This window comes from Gymnoscopelus braueri (genome assembly GCF_963280865.1).
Source record: "Gymnoscopelus braueri genome assembly, chromosome: 8".
NCBI classification, from domain to species: Eukaryota; Metazoa; Chordata; class Actinopteri; order Myctophiformes; family Myctophidae; genus Gymnoscopelus; species Gymnoscopelus braueri.
The window spans coordinates 26,683,620-26,703,519 of record NC_137609.1 but is presented as its reverse complement, the minus strand read 5'-3'; the positions used below and the strand labels follow the sequence as shown (position 1 = coordinate 26,703,519).

The 19,900-nt window shown below is 41.0% G+C and overlaps 1 protein-coding gene across 3 annotated transcripts; it reads right to left on the bottom strand.

Moving 5' to 3' along the window:
* Window positions 1-1,170: 1,170 nt before the first annotated feature.
* Window positions 1,171-19,520, bottom strand: tbc1d8b (TBC1 domain family member 8B). Of its 3 annotated transcripts, XR_013933540.1 has the most exons (22): window positions 19,268-19,520; window positions 17,763-17,873; window positions 17,524-17,642; window positions 17,094-17,319; window positions 16,119-16,359; window positions 15,155-15,362; window positions 14,782-14,949; window positions 11,398-11,550; window positions 11,134-11,284; window positions 10,768-10,982; window positions 10,526-10,643; window positions 8,204-8,489; window positions 7,947-8,076; window positions 7,772-7,870; window positions 7,546-7,614; window positions 7,161-7,401; window positions 6,939-7,004; window positions 5,273-5,365; window positions 4,922-4,969; window positions 4,707-4,804; window positions 2,998-4,622; window positions 1,171-2,956 (listed from the first exon to the last, which is right to left on the bottom strand). XR_013933540.1 is itself a non-coding variant. In XM_080434588.1 (21 exons), the coding sequence occupies exons 1-21, from the start codon at window positions 19,392-19,394 to the stop codon at window positions 4,197-4,199; spliced, it is 3,393 nt and encodes a 1,130-aa protein (XP_080290714.1). In that variant the 5' UTR covers window positions 19,395-19,520; the 3' UTR covers window positions 1,171-4,196. The 3 variants fall into 3 exon arrangements, 2 of the variants coding, with proteins under 2 accessions (XP_080290714.1, XP_080290715.1); XM_080434588.1 differs by having other exon boundaries at window positions 1,171-4,622; XM_080434589.1 differs by lacking the exon at window positions 5,273-5,365 and having other exon boundaries at window positions 1,171-4,622.
* Between the last annotated feature and the right edge of the window lie 380 nt (window positions 19,521-19,900).

The window sequence follows — 19,900 nt, the reverse complement described above, 5'->3', positions numbered from 1 at the left end:
CGTGCATGCATGCATGGGTCATGATGTGGCCATTTGTATCATTAATTCACACTACCATCTCTACTGGACTGTACTCTATGAATAATGAATAAGAACATCTACCACCAACATAGATATAGTATGAAGTATGCCAATCTCATATTTTTAGTAGTAAAGCATACTGTAGAATAGGACTCCAGCAAGGCTATTGATAATAGCTAGGTACCTAGCTAAATATGGAGGTAGTTGACCAATTTATGTTATCTATCGGGTTTTAGAAGTGTGCCATGCCAAAACAGATGCTAACAAGAAAAAGTGCTCCTCGGAGCACAGGTCTCCGCCAGGTCAGGTAGGTTATTGTGGGCCAGCAATGTTGATGGAATATGAATCGGACAGATCCATCTTTATCACATGACTATAGAGATAATGTGTACCGATTTGCGTGATGTTTGGACAGTCTGTAGGAGTAATGTGTCTAAAGGAGTTAAATGTTTTGCAAAAATCAGCCTCCTGGTGGCGCTATAATAGGGCAATGTCAAAAGGGTGGCATTTGTTCCTCAACGTAGTGCGAATGTGCGTGCAAAGTTTCACAGCAATCGGCCTCATGATTTGAGGCCTTTTGTTCAAAACAAGCCACTCCTGCAAACTCTTAGCCAATAGGATAGAATATGAAAAATCTAACATATCCGACTTGATCACATGACTATAGAGATAATGTGTACCGATTTGCGTGAAATTTGGACAAAATCTGAAGGAGTAATATTTTAAAAATGTTCTACATAAGTCGGCCTCCTGGTGGCGCTATAAAAGGCAGATGTGAAAAATGATAGGCAAAGGTTTTTCCTTGGCTCTAGGGAGTGCGCATACGTTTTACGCAGATCGGTGCAGTTACAGTATAGGTAAAAATGCGAATCAGCCTGTTATAGCGCCACCAAGGTCATGACTCACCCAGAATGCCGTGAGTGTTTTCTGAAGCATAGCCCACTGTGCCAGGAGAACCGCAGAACCACCAGAATACCTGTAAAGAACAAATAACAGATCAAACGAGTGCTAATGGTGCCATTGATCCATTATGCACCTGGTCTTGTTTTGGAGGAAAACTTTAAATGGTTGTACATATTTCATTATTTCTAATCTGGACATACATATACCACAGAGCAAATAATGGAAAAAATACACATAAAATACAAGTGTTTATAGAATAATTTCCGGTCTTTATTATCATTTATTATGGGGAATATGTTATCACCATTCAGGTAAAGGGGGGAAAAAAGCATCATTCCCATCAAAATTCACTGACTACAAAATAAGTATGACAGTTACCCATACAAGGGACATCACTTGGAATGATAGGGTTGACAGCATTGTCATGTCCCGCCTGTGCTTGTGCACAATCATGCTCCATCTTTGAATCATTTGTCTCTTAAAAAAGGGACACAATTGGCTTTCGTCCCAGGAGACAGAACAAAAAACACACAAAAAGATATTGGGATTAAACTGAAGTATACTTAACATTTTCTAAACATTCTCAATATGGCCCTTTCTGAAAACAGTTAAAAACAAAGTGAACAAATTATATTCAAAGCAAATCTTAAAATGTAAGATTGCGTCACTTACTATAGTAAAGAAAAACAAAAACTTCAATGTGCATGATTCAAAAAAATATATATTTGTACTGAGGTAATACTACTACAAGATAAGTTGTATGATTACTTTGCATTATATAGTTGTTTTCTGCGATTTTACCAAGTTATTAAACTGCTACCAATGGCAAACGGCATAAGCTAATTGTCATATATTAAATCGACCACTATTGTCAAAAATAACTTAAAATATTAGAAATAAAAATGCTGTCCTATGTTATAGAATTTGCTGATACACTCTTAAAGCTGCAAGTTTTGATTACAGTCACTGTACAGCACAGTTGCTTACATTTGGACTGGAGACACTGTCACTTAAATTTGTTTTATACAAATAGTGACAATATGTGACGGCTAACAGGAAAATCACATGTACTTTATATATTTAATCTATTGATACATATATATTGATATCAAATGAAAGTTTCTTTAAGTGATATCCAAAAAGAACTTGTCAGATAAAAACAATGAATACAAATAAAATGACATAGCTCAAGGTACAGCCAAATCATATCAAATGATGAACAATTGCACTTACGAAGCTTCTTTAAACATTAAAACCTATGAATCTTCCTGCTTTGTCCTAATAGAGTAGATTGTGAACTTGACCACTAGACTGTTCCGATATCTATTGTATCATCTATTGTCATCTACTGTGGCTGGCAGTCAAGCTCCAAACTTATACAGCGTACAGTACAGCATACAGCTAATGTGCAACAATGTCTCAATTACATTTTTCAATGCTTTTATGATAAAATGTTTGAAAACATTAGGCAACGGCAGGCCATGTATAATCACACATCGCAAAACGCGCTTTTTTGTGCTATGCTATGGAAGGAAGCAGAAGGACAACATGCACTTACAGTAAGACAACTCGGAAATACGTAATATCTGGCATTTTACAGGCAATGGATTTGATAAGTGGCATCATTAGGCTGGTTGTTTGTAGGATAACACAATGAGGAAAAAATATACAAAAAAAATAGATGTCCTGCTTCCTTATTTTAAGTCATCACAAATTACATCCTGAGATGAGATTTACCAAGCAAAATATATCACAAACGTACAGTATGTGCAGGAGTTTGCACAGTCATCCACCATATCATACCCTATATATTTTTTTGCAATCTCATTAGTTTAATAACCAAACCACTACTGTACATTTAACTGATGCTTATGAACAATATCATATGCTCTCTAGAAATTAATTCCATAATGCAATATTACAAACAAAAAACATGCATGTTTTTTTTCTCAAGCAAACATTGATGAATTACACCTTCCCTTTAAGCATTTAATGTGAAAAGCACAAAATGCATTTTTTCCCTTTGTTGTCACTTTCTGAACTCCACTGATGCCTAGCTGAATTTCTCAGAACGTTTTTGCTCAGTCATTCAGCCTATTTTTTCAGTACCTGCAGCAACTGTGTAGACCTTAAAGCACAGTGGCTATGTCTCCAGCATAGGACATACATGAGGCCATGCTATGCTTATAGCACGTGCTGCTGTGGGAGGAAGAACACCAGGGAGTGGGCCGGCCAGTATAGCTTTGACCAGTATAGCTTTCCTCTTGTATGTTAATCGTTCCAAGACGTTGTCTACAATAGGTGGTGCTGTGAAATGTGCCCCTTGTGGTCAAACGGTCAATCAAGACTTTTGTAATATCATTTTTGCATGAACAGCTCTCCCTTGAGGTGAGAAATTGAAACGGGTTTGTGTTGTGGTTCATCACACAGAGTTGCTCTGCAAACAGCAGGGGACAGTAGATTCATAGTGGTTGGGCAGTTACAAGCAAGCAAGACTCACTTTGAAGAAGTGATGACCGATAACCAATCTGAAAGAGTAACTGTCCATCTGCCCAGAGAGCTCCCCTGGGTGTGCTCACTGTCAACATCAATGTTACACTAATTAGATCTGTACTTCACATGACATGAGGTCTAGGGCCTGACATTAATTCTGTTACATTTCTGGCTGTAGGAGGCCACAACGATGCTCATTAATAGCATCTCCATCCAGCAGAGGCAAATCAACTTTTAAATTCAATTACATTTCAGCAGAATTCCCCTCGAGGATGACGAGGGGATGTCCGATCAATATAAGTTTATCTGTCTATTTGTCTATTACATCATTGAGATCCAAATCTGAATTGACATAAGACTGTTATTGGCATTTTATACTGGCTTAAAGTCTTTGTTTTGCAGGAAAGCACTGCTGGACATTTGTTTTGTCATTTTGTTCCAGCCATCATTTTTAGCTAGCTATCTACTGGTCATAATCTGGTTGAACAACCTAGCTACACCACCTACTGTAGCTACATGTGTTGTACAACCAAGGGCTGTCCCTCTGGGAGAAGAGCATTTTGGTGTCAGACACAAGATGCCAAATTATGAATCCATTGAAGCAAATTAAAGCAGTGTTTTTGCTTTAGTGACTGCCTCTTTATGATTGACATCATCTCAATCCTCAATATCTTATAAGCTGCACCTTCAAAATCATACGTTCCCTTCAAGTGGACAAAGCATTAGAGACAAAGTGATTGCATGGCTTTGATCAAAAGCCAGACCGACAAAGTATCCATTCATTTGTTTGCGTTCGATTTCAGTTGGGCAACCTTGGCTTGGTCCAGTCGAGTCTGAACATCTAAGGGCCTTTCAAAGAACCCCACTACAGTGGGCTCGTTGAGCAGAGACGCCAACACCTGTTCAAAGGCAAACGACCACTCCACCTCCTGGAGCTTGGGTGCCGTTTCCTGGGTGCTCGAAATGTCCGAGCTGCTCTCCGGGGAAATCAAGGATTCCGTGTTCACTTGAGGCCCCTCCGGAGGAGACTCCGAGGACCTTATGCCCTCCTTGATACCGTTTGGCTCCTGCTGCAGCCTTCGTCCGACCTCCTCCATCCTCAAAAGCAGGCTGGTCACATGGGCCACTGCGCGGTACAGAGGCTCCTCATCTTGGTCACCATGAAAGAGGTTGTACAGGGTCTTGGAGAACTGGATGAACTGAGTCTAAGAGAGAAACACTTTTTAAATATGCATTCATGGTATTAGATAATGTGTCGTCCCAGCAGCATGAATAATGAGTTGAATTACCTGGTTAATTCTAGGTAAGTCCTTGATGGTCTCTTCTTTCTTAAGTATCTCATCTTGCCATTGCTTCAGGTAGGCCTGCAAGTCTACTTTTCCTCTACCTGTAAAATGGAGGAACAAGTTGAAACACAAACCAAGACGAGATCAAATCTGCTAGTTAGTTAAGTTACTGTTCTAGCCAGAGACTAACAAGCAAGACAATTAAGTAGAAATAATACCTCTCTCAGGACTTTTCCTTATCACACCATCCTCTGGGAGATCGAATGCTAAAATATGTGAACAGTATGTCAACGATTTAAACACAGAATCATATTATTCATAAGTGGATAACACAATCACAATGTAGGCAGGCACACACTTAAAGGACCATACTGACATCAATACATGTCATTAATTTATCAATTCATGTCTATTCATAACATCGGCCAGATATTGTACATGAACATAACCAATTTTCACCTTAGTGGCTTTATTTGTAGACTTAGCATTTGTTTAAATGTTGTCCAGTATGGTGCTTTAGAAGGTAAGGAAGAAGTTTGAAAGGGGAAGAGCACAGCAAAGAAGCTGACCAGTCAGTTTAGTGAAGTGAGAACTGTCTTCAGTCATTGGATTAAAGAGCTGGATTCTTTGGTCCTTTGAATGTAAAGGACTACCTGTGAAGGCTAAAAGATTGTCTCAGTGAGTGCACTCACAAACACAAAACAAAACAGCACACAAGAAAGGATTGTTTGAACAGAGCGCCCAGATATAGGTAATTAATAGTTAATTGAGCCACAAAGCGATTGTGAATTGTTATGAGGCGGTGTGTCTGTTTGTGTGTCTGAATGTATGTGACTATGTCCACAATGACAAAATCATCTTTACAGTAAAAGAAACGTCAACGAGATAAATAACTCAATATACACAAATGGTATAAGTGACTGCAAGTTTTTCACAAGCCATTTTACTTAACTTAATTTAATAACAATTCATTAAATTGGCAATGATTTGGCTCAATTATGCACAGCTATATACAGTAGATTGCGCTTGTTAGTAGATTTAAAATAGGTAATTAGCAAAGATAGTATACAGTTAGAATACAGTGATATTAAAAAAAAGCCTAGCTAGTAATGGGTGGTAGAAATACCTAACCCTACCCTAGCCACAGTACTCTGTGCATCCATTTTATTGTTAAACATGGATGCACTTACCTTTGTCTTATGGATGGTTATTGCGAAGAAGTTTTATGATTATTTGTGAAGATTATAAAGTTAGCTATGTCTGTCTAGAGACAGCCCTATTGTAAACAGCTGGTCACTTCATTGTGTCCCAAACAAATCTTGAAATCTTGAAATACCTCCAACACCTCTATGAACAAAACTGCTTCACAATAACAATGTTCGTGTAACTAAGAGATTTGCTGAAAGATATATATATATTTTTCATTATCAATTATATACTGGCTGCAATGGGTTCTTCTATAAGGAAATGTACTGCCGCTTTCCCATTCCAATGACATAGCTCTCTAGCCCGTGGGAAAACAAAATCAACGCTTAGAAGGTTTGCCATTGAGCCAACTTTGAATTATCACTAGCCCAGCACCAGCACTATACTAGGTTCATCTTGGTTGGAATGTGGACAACGGTATGTGGACAAATTACATCTTTTCTCACTGCCTTGACACCTCAAATGCACTCTAGCACCAGAATGGAACCTGTCCTTGGTGCTGAAGTAATGTACACTCCATATAAAAATAGCCTCCTGCTAGCATATTCTAGCACATCAGCCGCTGTGAGTCTATCTTTCTATACTTCTATTGCTTAGCAATTAATGGTGATTGAAGCAGTTCTTCTCCAAATTACTTAGTGGTGTTGGAGCTTGTCATTAGCAAAACGGCCCTCCTGCCTTTTAAACCAGACGTTGCCATGGCAAAGTTCTTTCCCCTTTTCTACACGCTATTGTTTCCCCTTTCCATTAGACAGATAGAAAGACAGTATCTAGCTCAGAATCAAGGACAGTTTGATGGGCCCCCAGAATAAAAGCTTTTTTTGTCTTTTAAATATTCCTGCTCTATGCAAAACTTCCTGAAGTTTGTTTCCTGTCTATGAGATGATCTTGAACCCTTACTGTATATGATATATGAGCCTTACAGTATATAATAAAGATCAGTCCTCAAGCACACCACTACCTCTTTTCACAAGAAACAAACCAATTTAGTTGCAGGGCTTGGTATTAACAATGTGTTCCTTCACTTACCTGGTGGCAGGTGCAGCTTGAACAAGAACTTCAGCCTATTTGTGAAAGAGCCACTGTATAAAGTATCTGTGAGAGAAGCAACACACAATAACAGCAGAGGGGTAGTGAGACTCCACATGGAGCTATATGAGATCTGACATAGATCAAGGTATGGTAAGTGATGGGACATTGAACATGGAACAGAAAGGATAGAGAGATGGAGGGGAAAGAGAGAGAGCATACCAAGGGCATAGCAGAACTCTTTAAAGTTGACAAGGCCATCCTGGTTCCCATCTATCAGGCGGAACACCCAGAGGGAGAGGGTGTTCGTGCTGGTGCAGAGAGGCCAGGGCTGCAGCAGGGAGAACAGTGAGCTGAATTGCTGGAAGCCCAGCTGGTACTGATCTAAATAGGCCAGACTGGGATCATGGTGCAACAGCGCTTGGCTGTTGATCCTCCAATAGCAGCTGAGGAAATGCTGCCTCTGAAAACGGATAAACAGATATAAATGTTTGACACAATGTTTTTTACATTTATATTTGCATGACAATCATGTTGGTAAGAAAAGGTTGAAGCTAAAGTGTGTTTAAAGAGTTCAGTCTAGAGAATTCCTAAGCTCTTCACTCACTTTGAACAATCGATAAATGTCGTCAAGTTGCGAGGCGCCAAACTTCACCTCTTGTGACACTACACGAAGCTGAAAGCATAGTTTAAGATTTACAGTGCTTTTTAAATTTGTATGCTTCATTCAAAACCAAGGTCAGAGAGGAGACACACGATGTGAGACAGGAGTCAGATATGATACAGCAATGACATAAACCCTGCAACACTATAAAACTAACACTAACACTCACAACATTTTGTTTGGTTGTATCCTCCAAGGTCTGGATCACATGGAGTTTGTTTCTCTTCCGCAAACTCTCCACTTCCTCCGAACGAATGTGTCCATATTTCTGTACAGAATTATATGATTAAAGTTTAAGAATTAATTATACACACACACACACACAATTGATCATTAAGGTTTACCTCGTAGGCTTCTCGGATGAGATCACTGATGTCAACCTTGAGGTGAGTTCCTTTGTCATTATTGCCCACTGAGGCTTGCTGGACAGTGGGAGGCAATGGGCTATCTTTGTTTGTCACACTGTCAAAAAACCTGTGAGGAATTAAATAGCGCCGCAGAGAGAGAAAGGGGACGTTAATGAATGTTGTAATTATGGATACATTATGCTTTTATTCATCATCTCTAACTAAACTTTGACATTTCGCCCTTTGACACAGACTTGTTCAGGACCGTGACTGCTTCTGCATCGTCATGGCAACTAATCAGAGCCTCCATGTTGTTGTCGAGCACAGCCAGGCCGAGCTGCAAAATGGCTTTGATGCCGTCGTAGAAGAAGCAGTCCACCACGTTCACAGCACTCTCTATGGGCAGCACGCTGATGAACAGGGTGAGGAACCAGGACAAGGACACGGAGCTGAAGAACGTCAGGTCCGTCATGTGCTCCACCAGCTGGGGGAGCTGCTCGCGGATCAGTTCCTCAAACACAGCCTGGTCCACCAGAGCACCTGAAGAAATGCAGGCACTGACCTCAGAACACACGGCTCTCATAGTGGAAATTCCTCCATTGTGATTTAAACAGGGTATGAATATATCCTTGTTGCTTCGTTTAGACAGGATAGGAGGGGGACATGAAACTGAGGGAGGGCCCTGGAGCAACAGGTCTCCATTGATCTCAATTGTTCTGGGGACACAGCTATTATGTGATCAACCCACTAAAAGCTCAGCTACCAGGTAACAAAAATCATCCAGGATCCAGCCCCGCAATGGTCATTCATTGTGATTGCCCTCCCCAGATCATTACTCTAACCTTTAACCACACCATACCCATTCCTAGACTTAAGCATACTGCCAATGTCTAACCTTCAATTCAATTAATTAAAATTAACTGTGAAACCAAAAGAAATTTATTTTATATTTAAACCGTTTGTTAAAGTAATACTAGGTAACTTTTAAAAAAAAACTAAAGTTAAATTGTATATCTTTTGTGAGTGGCAAATGTTTCACAACACCCACTCCATGAATTTCACCCCCGAAAGCCTTTTCTATTATATTTTCTATTGAAACGGTATTGTGTGCGTCCTTCCCGCGAAAATGACGTCATCCGGACGGAAAACAGAAACGGAAATGCACCGGTTTCCTGTTTGGCCAGGAACTACCGCACCGGTTTCCTGCTTGGCCAGGAACTACCGCGCTAATAACAAAAAGGAATCTCACACTGTTTTTAAGACATTGTAGGATTTGAAGATGGAAAAACAACAGCAAAAGAAAACACAGCTCACGGTAACTAAAGCTCCACTGGCTAAGAGACACGATCCACAGATAGTATAAAACAATTAAAAGAACGCTTTTTGAAACGCTTCCGGCGAAAACAAATGGAATTCTGGGTAATGCAGGAATAAACAAACGACCTGCAGTGACGGTAATGACCAGCAGAGGCTGCTAAAAATCGTTATTTGTGGACCTGCCTTGTATTACTTTAACACTATGCCATTGAAATCCAGTGTCCAAACTAAACTGGTTGTAAGTCCTGGACAATCAAATTATTGCTATTGATTATTCTTTTTTGCCCTGATGAAGACCACTGTGGTCAAAACATGTTGGTTTAATAAAGGCTGCTCCCTCTTTTAACTATGAGTGCCCGAATCTAACACATTATTGTGATGAACCAGGAACAAATCTTACATGGCAATATCAGATTATCCAGCTACCATTCCCCTGGATGATGGAAACATTATGTCACTTTTAGCCAAAAACTTACATTATGTCACTTTTAGCCAAAAACTTACAGTAAGTAGCAATTTTTTTAGTTTGTACTCAGTTATTCTTCAAAATGTGTTATGGTGGCTCGAGGCTCCAGAATAAATGTAGAGCACTAAACTACTGGAGGGGGAGTATTACTTTTAGCCTTGATGTCTGACTGAAGTAATATCAGCTCTACATCAAAAGCAAAGCTACTAGTCCAGTTACTACCAGTCCTGTAGTCAAAGGTTACTGTGGTGTGGTAAGTACATTTAGCACAACGTATTATTCTAATCACCATTCTCATCAGTGGTGTACTGTGGAGCTTTTAACTACTGGAGCGCTACGTCACGAGCACGTTAACACTCTGCAGCTTTTGTATGAGGTGTGAACTGAATGTGTGAATCCTGGTCTTTATACTGCCTCCCCCTGGTCAGCCAGGGCGGCTGATGGAGGGGAAAGGAACTGGTTGGAATAACGTGTTCCTTCCACGCGCTACGTCTAACCAGGGAACCTCCCCCCTGTCAGGTAATAAGAAGCGGCTTGCTAGCTCTCATACATCGAAGGAGGCATGAGCTCGGCTCTAGGCTCTCCCTAGGCTGGCAGAGGGAGTGTAGCGCCGAGGATTACTTAGATAATTGGCACTGGGTGAAAAAATGAGTTACAAAATGGGTTAAAAAAAAGTGTGAACTGTTTGATCGATACGCAAGGTGGACCCACTCTCACGAGTAGGCATGTGCGGGCGCTCCACAACTAGTGGCGCTCCACCTCGCCCCACCTCCAGTACACCCCTAACTCTCACCAATGATACGACGGTTGAAGTAATCAGGCAGCATCCTCTCACAGACAGCCACTAGTAGCCAGAAGGCCTCCTCTTCTTTAGCGTAGAGTAGCAGAACGGATGTGAGAATATTCATGGCCTACAGTAGATAGGGGGGGGGAAATATATGGGCTATCAAAGATAGGTATATTAATAAACATCCAATATATCTATGGGATTAATCACCAACAAGCGAAGAATGTAGACATGTTCCAGCATTGTACCTGGCAGTAGCCAATTTTGGGGTTCCTGTAGGCATAGGCAGTAAGAACCCTGCGTAGAGCAGAGATTCCAGTGTCACTCTGAAAGGCAGGGTGCTCTGGCAGAGAGCGGTGCAAGTCTCTCTCTATCTCATCTGTAGCCAGTGTGCTTGTGCCCAGGGACTGCTCCACCAGGTCAGTGTAATAGCCTGGGTGAGTGGCCATGTCATTTACTGCACCTAAAAAAGACAACCCCCCAACACACAGACACTCTACTGTCAATCCAGAAGCTGTTTCCAGCTGACCATATTACTTAATAATTTATGTGATGCATTAAACTCACAATCACACAGTGTTCAATTATCAAGAGATAAAATATTTCTGCAATACCTGAGAAAAGCATCCATAGCTCTCCTCTCAACGCCTCTGGTACACCACGAACGATGAGGTCTCGTGTCTTTTTGGTAAAAAACATACTTGTGCCACGTCCATACTCGGAGAAGTGGATATTCCACGACTGCTCTTTCATCTTCTCTTTAAGCTGTCAAACAAAACACAAAAAGTGTTTTTCCCCACCCATCACAGAATTATAACGACTTAACATTAATTGTGTGCCTCAGATTTCCAATGGAAATAAAGTCTACTGGTGTTTACCAATTTGGGGTCGAGGTTTTCGACATCCTGAGGGTGGAACACAGTCATCAGGGCCTCAGTGCTGACTGCCTTACTGCTGTCCTTCTGCCCCACCATCAGGGTTAGTTCTTCTGGGTTGTCCTCCATGTGGTTGATGAGTGACTGACAAACCCCCTGCATGGATTGCAGCATAAAAATACAGTACACATCAAAGAGTGCTACAGGGATGATGTCATTTTGTAGGTCAACCAGAAAGTTACTGCCACCATGGGTTCCCATTAGTAGAGGCCTAACGCGTACCCTCTTATTTTTTTTTCTAGTTTCGATTTTTGGCATCCATAGGACCTCTAATATAGGGATTTTGATGATCCCAAGAAAAAAAGTGGTCCAAAGTGTGTTTTTTTCAATGTTTTATTACCCCTATGAGACCTGCAGGATTGCTGGCTGAAATGCCAGCGAGACTGTCTTTCGGAGACTGTAGCACGCTCAAATTTAGACGTAGCCCAAAGATAGAGATTCCATTTGATTCTAGACAACCTCAGGTTTCCAATGGGACCAACCTTGTCATGCTACCTTGTCGGGAAGGATTCAAAGTTAGACAACATTTTGTCGAGGGAAAAACGTCCATCACTGTTTTCCAAATGGTCCCCTGAGCTGTCACCTTGATATAAGTGAATTGAAATGGGTTACATGTATACCTACAAGCCTCCCCTGTACATAAATGCCACATTTATGCCAATCTCATGCAGTTTTGGGCAAGAATCATGCAGTTTATTGCATGCAGTACAAATATGTAATTTCCGCCTATTGTAAAAAGGAGACCACTTTACTGTATCTATAGCTGTATGAGACCACTGTACTGTATCTATAGCTGTATGAGACCACTGTACTGTATCTATAGCTGTATGAGACCAGTGTACTGTATTTATAGCTGTATGAGACCACTGTACTGTATCTATAGCTGAATGAGACCACTGTACTGTATCTATAGCTGTATGAGACCACTGTACTGCATCTATAGCTGTATGAGACCACTGTACTGCATCTATAGCTGTATGAGACCACTGTACTGTATCTATAGCTGTATGAGACCACTGTACTGCATCTATAGCTGTATGAGACCACTGTACTGCATCTATAGCTGTATGAGACCACTGTACTGTATCTATAGCTGTATGAGACCACTGTACTGTATCTATAGCTGCATGCATGAGACCACTGTACTGTATCTAGACCACTGTACTTCATCTCTTTCTATATGAGACCACTGCATCTATAGCTGCATGAGATCATGTACTGCATCTTGACCACTGTACTGCATCTATAGATCACTGTACTGAATCTATAAACCACTGTACTGCATATATATACCACTGTACTGTATATATAGACCACTGCACTGTATCTATAGCTGTATGAGACCACTGTACTACATCTGTAGACTACCTACTGTATCTATAGAATGCTGTAATGTATCTATAGACCACTCTAGTGCATCTGTAGACCCCTGTCGTGGTATGTAGACCATTGTAGTGCATTTGTAGCCCACTCTATTGCATCTGTAGACCACTCTAGTGCATCTGTAGACCACTCCAGTGCCTCTCTAGCCCACTCTAGTGCACCTGGCTGTAGACCACTCTATTGCATCTGTAGACCACTCTAGTGCACATGTAGACCACTCTAGTGCATCTGTAGCCCACTCTAGTGCACCTGTAGACCCCTCTAGTGCTTCTATAGACACATCTGGAGACCACTGTAGTGCATCTGTGGACCCCCCCCCCCCCCCATTGAGTTGTGTTGAGTTGAGATGCAGTATAGTGGTCTATAGATACAGTACAGTGGTCAATGTATGTGGTCTATAGATGGAGTACAGTAATCTATATATGCAGTACAGCGGTTTAGATTCAGTATAGTGGGATATAGATGCAGACAGTGGTCTCATGCAGCTATAGATACAGTACAGTGGTCTCATGCAGCTATAGATACAGTACAGTGGTCTCATGCAGCTATAGATACAGTGGTCTCATGCATGCAGCTATAGATACAGTACAGTGGTCTCATGCAGCTATAGATACAGTACAGTGGTCTCATGCAGCTATAGATACAGTACAGTGGTCTCATGCAGCTATAGATACAGTACAGTGGTCTCATGCAGCTATAGATACAGTGGTCTCATGCATGCCGCTATAGATACAGTACAGTGGTCTCATACGGCTATAGATACAGTACAGTGGTCTCATACAGCTATAGATACAGTACAGTGGTCTCATACAGCTATAGGTGCAGTACAGTGGTCTCATACAGCTATAGATACAGTACAGTGGTCTCATGCAGCTATAGATACAGTACAGTGGTCTCATGCAGCTATAGATACAGTAAAGTGGTCTCCTTTTTACAATAGGCGGAAATTACATATTTGTACTGCATGCAATAAACTGCATGATTCTTGCCCAAAACTGCATGAGATTGGCATAAATGTGGCATTTATGTACAGGGGAGGCTTGTAGGTATACATGTAACCAATTTCAATTCACTTATATCAAGGTGACAGCTCAGGGGACCATTTGGAAAATAGTGATGGCCGTTTTTCCCTCGACAAAATGTTGTCTAAATTTGAATCATTAGGTATTTAGCCCCCTTAGCGACAAGGTAGCATGACAAGGTTGGTCCCATTGGAAACCTGAGGTTGTCTAGAGTCAAATGATATCTCTATCTTTGGGCTACGTCTAAATTTGAGCGTGCCACAGTCTCCGAAAGACAGTCTCGCCGGCGTTTCAGCCAGCAATCCTGCAGGTCTCATAGGGGTAATAAAACATTGAAAAAAACACACTTTGGACCACTTTTTTTCTTGGGATCATCTAAATCCCTATATTAGAGGTCTTATGGATGCCAAAAATCAAAACTAGAAAAAAAAGAGGGTGCGCGTGGACCCCTCCTAGGGCCTCTACTACATTGCACATTTCCAATTGAGCTTTTGGAGGAATTAATACAATAAGCTCTGTAGCAAACAAAAGGTTTATGGTATTCACATGTTTTGTTGAACAAGATAATCTACATAAATCAACACACTTTTTATAACTTTTTTATAATTATGAGTATTAAAAAGCACATAACATAACAGCTTAAAGATTCTGGTCGCAATATTAATGGCCGTAAAATATGTCATAGAATAAAACGTCAAACTGGAACTGGAAACACATGAAGATGTCATGTGTTTCTACTTCAAATCAGCTGCCGAGCCAATTAAACACAACTATGGTCAGTGACAGTGACATGGGAATACAGTACAAAGGGGAATTGGGAATCAGCATATAACGAACAAATTGGGAGAACAAGGGAAAAAGATTGCATAACAACAACAAAGGGACGATGAACAGATACATCCTGTAAACCAGGGAAAGTTACCCCAGCTTGTGCAAGGTGCTGAGGGCTTGCAGTCATCCCGCACCTGCTACGGATTGAGTTGGCAAGCCGCTCATAGTCCCGGACCTCTGAGAAACGCAGTGCTCTCTTACCCCGCACACACACTGTCAACGCCCTGCTGCTGCTGTCTGGCTTCTCCACACTTATGATCTGCAAGAGGCCATTGTTCAACAACACAAAATAAATAAGACTTCATTACAAAAAACAAGATAATGTTCAACTCCTGTTAACAGCCCAGCTGTCTATTTGTTTCAATATAAAACACCATGAATGTATTAGAGACAAGCTGCAATCAGAGATTTGAGGTTTGACAGGCGTATGCTGTATTGTAACGATGCACTGTGCTTTGCTTTACCTCTCGCATGGGAATAATAACGTGGCACTGGCTCCCATCCTGACTTGCAAAACACAAGTAGCTCTCAGAGACACAGATCTTGCCGAGTGTGTTGAAATGGCTGAAGGGGACCCACAGGAAGCTCTCATATACCTCTAACAGATTCTCCTCCTTAGGAAGTCTGAAAAATGCCCGGAACTGCTCGCTCCTAGCATGAGTCTCCAGGCCTCTGGGGGAGAGCAAAGCAAATGGAACGTCAGAGAGTGAACTGTAAAGAGCATTCTCTAGTATCCTAGTCCTCTCACACTCACAGTCAATCAAAATTGCCAGATATTGATGACTAATTTTAAAAAATGGCTTGCATTTTCAGGTTGCTTCAAGTTAGCTCATGAAGCAGTAGTTTGAAAAATAATTCTGCTCCACCTTGATGTTGCAAAAATAACCATGGCAACGCACATCACAATTTTCAAATTCATGAATTAGAAAAGTGTATTTTTGAGTTTGAAGTTCAATGGACTTACTGTGTATAGGAGGGTGGTGTGTATGATCAAATGAAAATGAAATATCTAAATATTAAATCATGCAACTTGTCTGGGGTGCACACAAAAGCACTAACTTGTTTTGGCTTTTTCAGCACCCTCTGATGGACAAATGTGTGGACAGTGTGACGCATACAAATACTAGTACATACTGCACATACAAATGGACTGACAGACAGACAGATTACAACACTTTCACATCACTTCGCCGCTCAACAAAATATATCTCTTACCCCTTTATCGAAATGTTTTGACACTAATTTTTATAGTCTTAAATCTCCTAAATGAAAACTCCACTCAATGGGTACTCCAGACAGATTAAAGCAGACATACCAGATTACTAGATCTTCTGATTCTATGTAGACTTGGACTGAGTTTACCACCAACCACCATTACTAATAGGATAATGTAACACAGTGCAGTGCAGTCAGTGTGACAGTCAGTACCTCTTGGTAATCTGAAGAGGGTCAGAGAGGGCTGGTTCTCGTTGGAATGTCTCTTTATCAAAAAGACGCTTGATGGAGTAGTCAGCCAACTGTTCCATGATAAGGAAAGTTTCATTAAGGTGCAGCAACATGGAGAAATAGTGATCCTCGCCATGAGCCAGAACATGGATGCTCTCAGTGAGAATGACATTAGTGGTTTTCTCCAGCCTCCACACCTCATCCCAGGAGATGATCAGTTTCACTGAGGAATCACAATCATCATCATCATCATACATGATCATCCTATCACAACATAGTTAAAGCATTGTTCTTAAAGTTGCATGTTAGTGTAAATTAAAACCAAACAAAAACATCATTACTTAATATGTTCTCTAAAAAAAAAACATCCAACAGACAGACAACACTTTACTGTGTACCTTTACAGTGTGACAGTCTCTACCATTATCTGCTAGTTCACTGCTCCCAGAAGACAAGGGCAGTGCTCTGATATCTAATGATTTTGACAGGTCAATACTGAAATTTTTTAACATACCATCCTTCACAAAATGCATGTGCATCAGGAGCACTGACTGAGATCCGGCTAAATTATTTCTGTGAGTCTGTCCAAAATGTTTATCCTAAACAAGATATCTAAAAAAAGAAATACTGACTGGATTGCCAAGGGAAACATAGTTGTGCACCTTCATGCACCCCAGAGGATGAACTCTATTTATTTTATTAACCATGGCCTTTCCTCTAGCACCACTCTTAGGCCAAAATGTATCCTTGGACTCAAGCCATCTCAAAATCTAATTGTCGGATTACCATAAAACAAGCCTTTGCTTAACATATCACAACGAAATTAAATGTTATCTTGAAACATCAAAGTCTATAGTGTTGAATCTTTTACCCATACGCACCTACTGTACATAAGGAACATAATGTGCTGTAAACAAATCCCCAGTGTCAGTAAAGCACATTGTAGGTATTACTTACCTTCAGATCCGAGCAGATAGGAATAGAAGCAGAGGAAGTTTGTGCTCAGGTACAGCCAGCCCTGGCAGGGGACCCTGCCCCTCCAGTAGCTGCAGGAGTAGTAGGTGACCAGCTTCTCCTTCTGAGGAAGTTCAAACCACTTCTCAAACCTTAAAAGAGCTTCTCGAAACTTCTCTGGGTCATCCTCCTGCACCAGTGATACCTTCCCTTCTTCAGCAATGAGACCCTACAAAAAGGCAGACAATGGTCACTGCTGGTTGGAGCATTCATTGACTGAAGCATCTCCAAATGTATTGAGAAAACTATATATTCCTGCACTTTATGAATGAACTTGTATAAAATCACAGACAAAACATTCCCCCTCAATAAAAAGAGCTGTGCTGCCTGACCAGATTCCCTTTAGTAGTGTGATTCATTGGTGATTTCTTACTCTGATTTTGCCCTGCACAAAACTGGTGATGTCATCACTACAGTCGAAGACAGAGAGCGTTCTCATGATGTTCTGCTGCAGCCATTGCCAGTGCTGGACGATCTCCTCTTTGGTTGCAGCTAAGCCAACAACAACAACAATAGCAGCATCAGCAACAAACATAAACGTCTGATATATGCTTTTTTTTTTGGGGGGGGGGGGCTTCAATGCAAATGAGGTAAAAGTAAAACACTTCATACCACATGCTATTGACCAATACACTTGTGAGTCCGGTGTGTGGTGTAGAATCCGAAAGGGAGCAACCTTGGATGTAGAATCCAACACAGTATCCAGAGTTCCCACAAGAAGACCTGTGAATGCAAGCAACTTAACCCCATTAATACAACCAATGGTGACAGATATGAACACTTGACAAATCTATTCATGAAGCTATGATTAATGATGCTCTCTTTTTAAAGAAATCATACATCATCGCTGTGAGGACATGATATTCCCAGGGTCCATGGCAGTGCCCGATGCCCATGACATCTAATATTATTATCTCTGACATGTCCTCTATGAATTATTAACAAGGTCAAAAACACACTCAGACCCAGCATCAGCACACAGGCCCGCTTGGCTTGACACAGCTCTCCAGATGTTGTCCCAGTAAATCGCCACATATTTTATATACAGCAAAGCAAACACATTGCATATTCATGAAGGTGAAATCCCAGTAGCACTACAAGGGAGAGATTCAAACAGGATACTTCAGACATGCAGGGGTCTTTGTCGGAGAGGGGTTCAAGTGCAACCTTCGATGTAATGTCAAGCAGTGATTAACCTCCACCATCATTAGACTGCCCACATAAGGCTGCAATTATTTCATCTACAAACCCATTCATTAGGATGGTGGTGACACTCTGGAAAGGAACCTACTAAGCTGGGCCATCTAGTGGGAATGCCAGTAGCACTGCTTGAACTCTGTCAAATTACTAATACATCTGGATGTCAATCAAAGTTTAGAATATAAAGTATAGAAGTTGGGTATGTCATTAATGGCCCCACAGCTCAGTAGCCTAAACACAGAGCAGCAAAATTAGATGGAAATGTTAACTTAACAAGAGTTACTACAGGGGGTAAGGGCCAAATCTTTGTGTGATTTTTACATTAACCACTTCCACCCAGCATCCCTATTCTGAGGAGAACCTTAGCCAAAAATAGCAGATCTAGAAGCGCACAACGCCTCATGCTGGCTTGTAGATCTGCTATTTTTGACAAAGAGGTTTGGTGTAGAGGGGAAAAAAGAGCAGACCAAGTACAGAGTGAAAGGTCAAGTTTACTTAGTATTGACGGTTTAAGTGGTTAAATGTCTGAAAACACACATTAATATGAATCCAACATACACTGATGACAGTGCTGTCATACAAGTCTATGAAGCCATCTATGAAATCTATGAAAAAAGTTATATTTTATACAATGTATAATGGGGGTCCCTGCTTCATCTCTCTCTCAGCTAAGGGGTCCTTGGCCTGAAAAACGTTATAGACCTAATGTTTGGTAACTTGAGATGAGTCCTAATTTCACCAATCCTGTTACCTGTTGCAATCAGTCCATTCCAGCACACATCGTTCATGGCACAATAACCCAGATTATGAAATTCATTTGACCACGTCTGCATTTATTTATAGGTCATACGATGGGTCGGCAATGCAACATCTGCTTGGTAAAAGCTACTGAGTAAGTAGTGAAAACATGACGTTACCTGTCAAACCGCCTGCACCTTCACCATACCCTCGTCTCCTTTGCAATATGAAATAATCATTATTATTCTCAGTGACCCATAATTTAAACGCGTTTTTAAGCAATATTTCCTCGGGTTTAAGCCACATACTTCCAATGTCATTGATCAAGTCGATCAAACGGAATTACCACGAACCCATAATGTCTCATGTAACATTAGCTAACATAACATTACACCCCAGACTATTTTGTTTGTGACTAGATGGATCCCTCCCTTTCCCACGTCGACACGAAACGTTGCAAAAGTCAATGTTACAAGGCATGCTGGGATTGTAGTTTGTTTTATGATAGCGCCCTCTCATAGGACACACGGGCGCCTACAAATTCACGCCCACAGAGAGAGACAGCGCAACCACCCAGGGTAAGGGAGAACGGTGTACTGCAGGCCAGCCATAGAAGCCACTGAAATTCAACTCAACTGTAGTTTAGCCCACTTTTAAAATAATCCTACATGAACTGGAGACGATATATATTTGAATAAAAATATGTCTCCAAATGTATGGAGTGTCTTTGTCAACATATGAACATATCTTCTTGTTTTTTCAATAGATGATGTGTTTCACATTTCATTTGATTTGCCACTTGATTTACCCAC

Bases quoted from the DNA above. Each gene is read 5' to 3' on its own strand.
- tbc1d8b (XM_080434588.1), bottom strand. From the start codon at position 19,394: ATGTGGCTTAAACCCGAGGAAATATTGCTTAAAAACGCGTTTAAATTA. The intron at 11,285-11,397 runs GTAAACACCAGT...TTTGTTTGACAG, and splicing joins AAAACCTCGACCCCAAATTG to CTTAAAGAGAAGATGAAAGA. The intron at 10,983-11,133 runs GTATTGCAGAAA...TGTCTTTTTTAG, and splicing joins GCTATGGATGCTTTTCTCAG to GTGCAGTAAATGACATGGCC.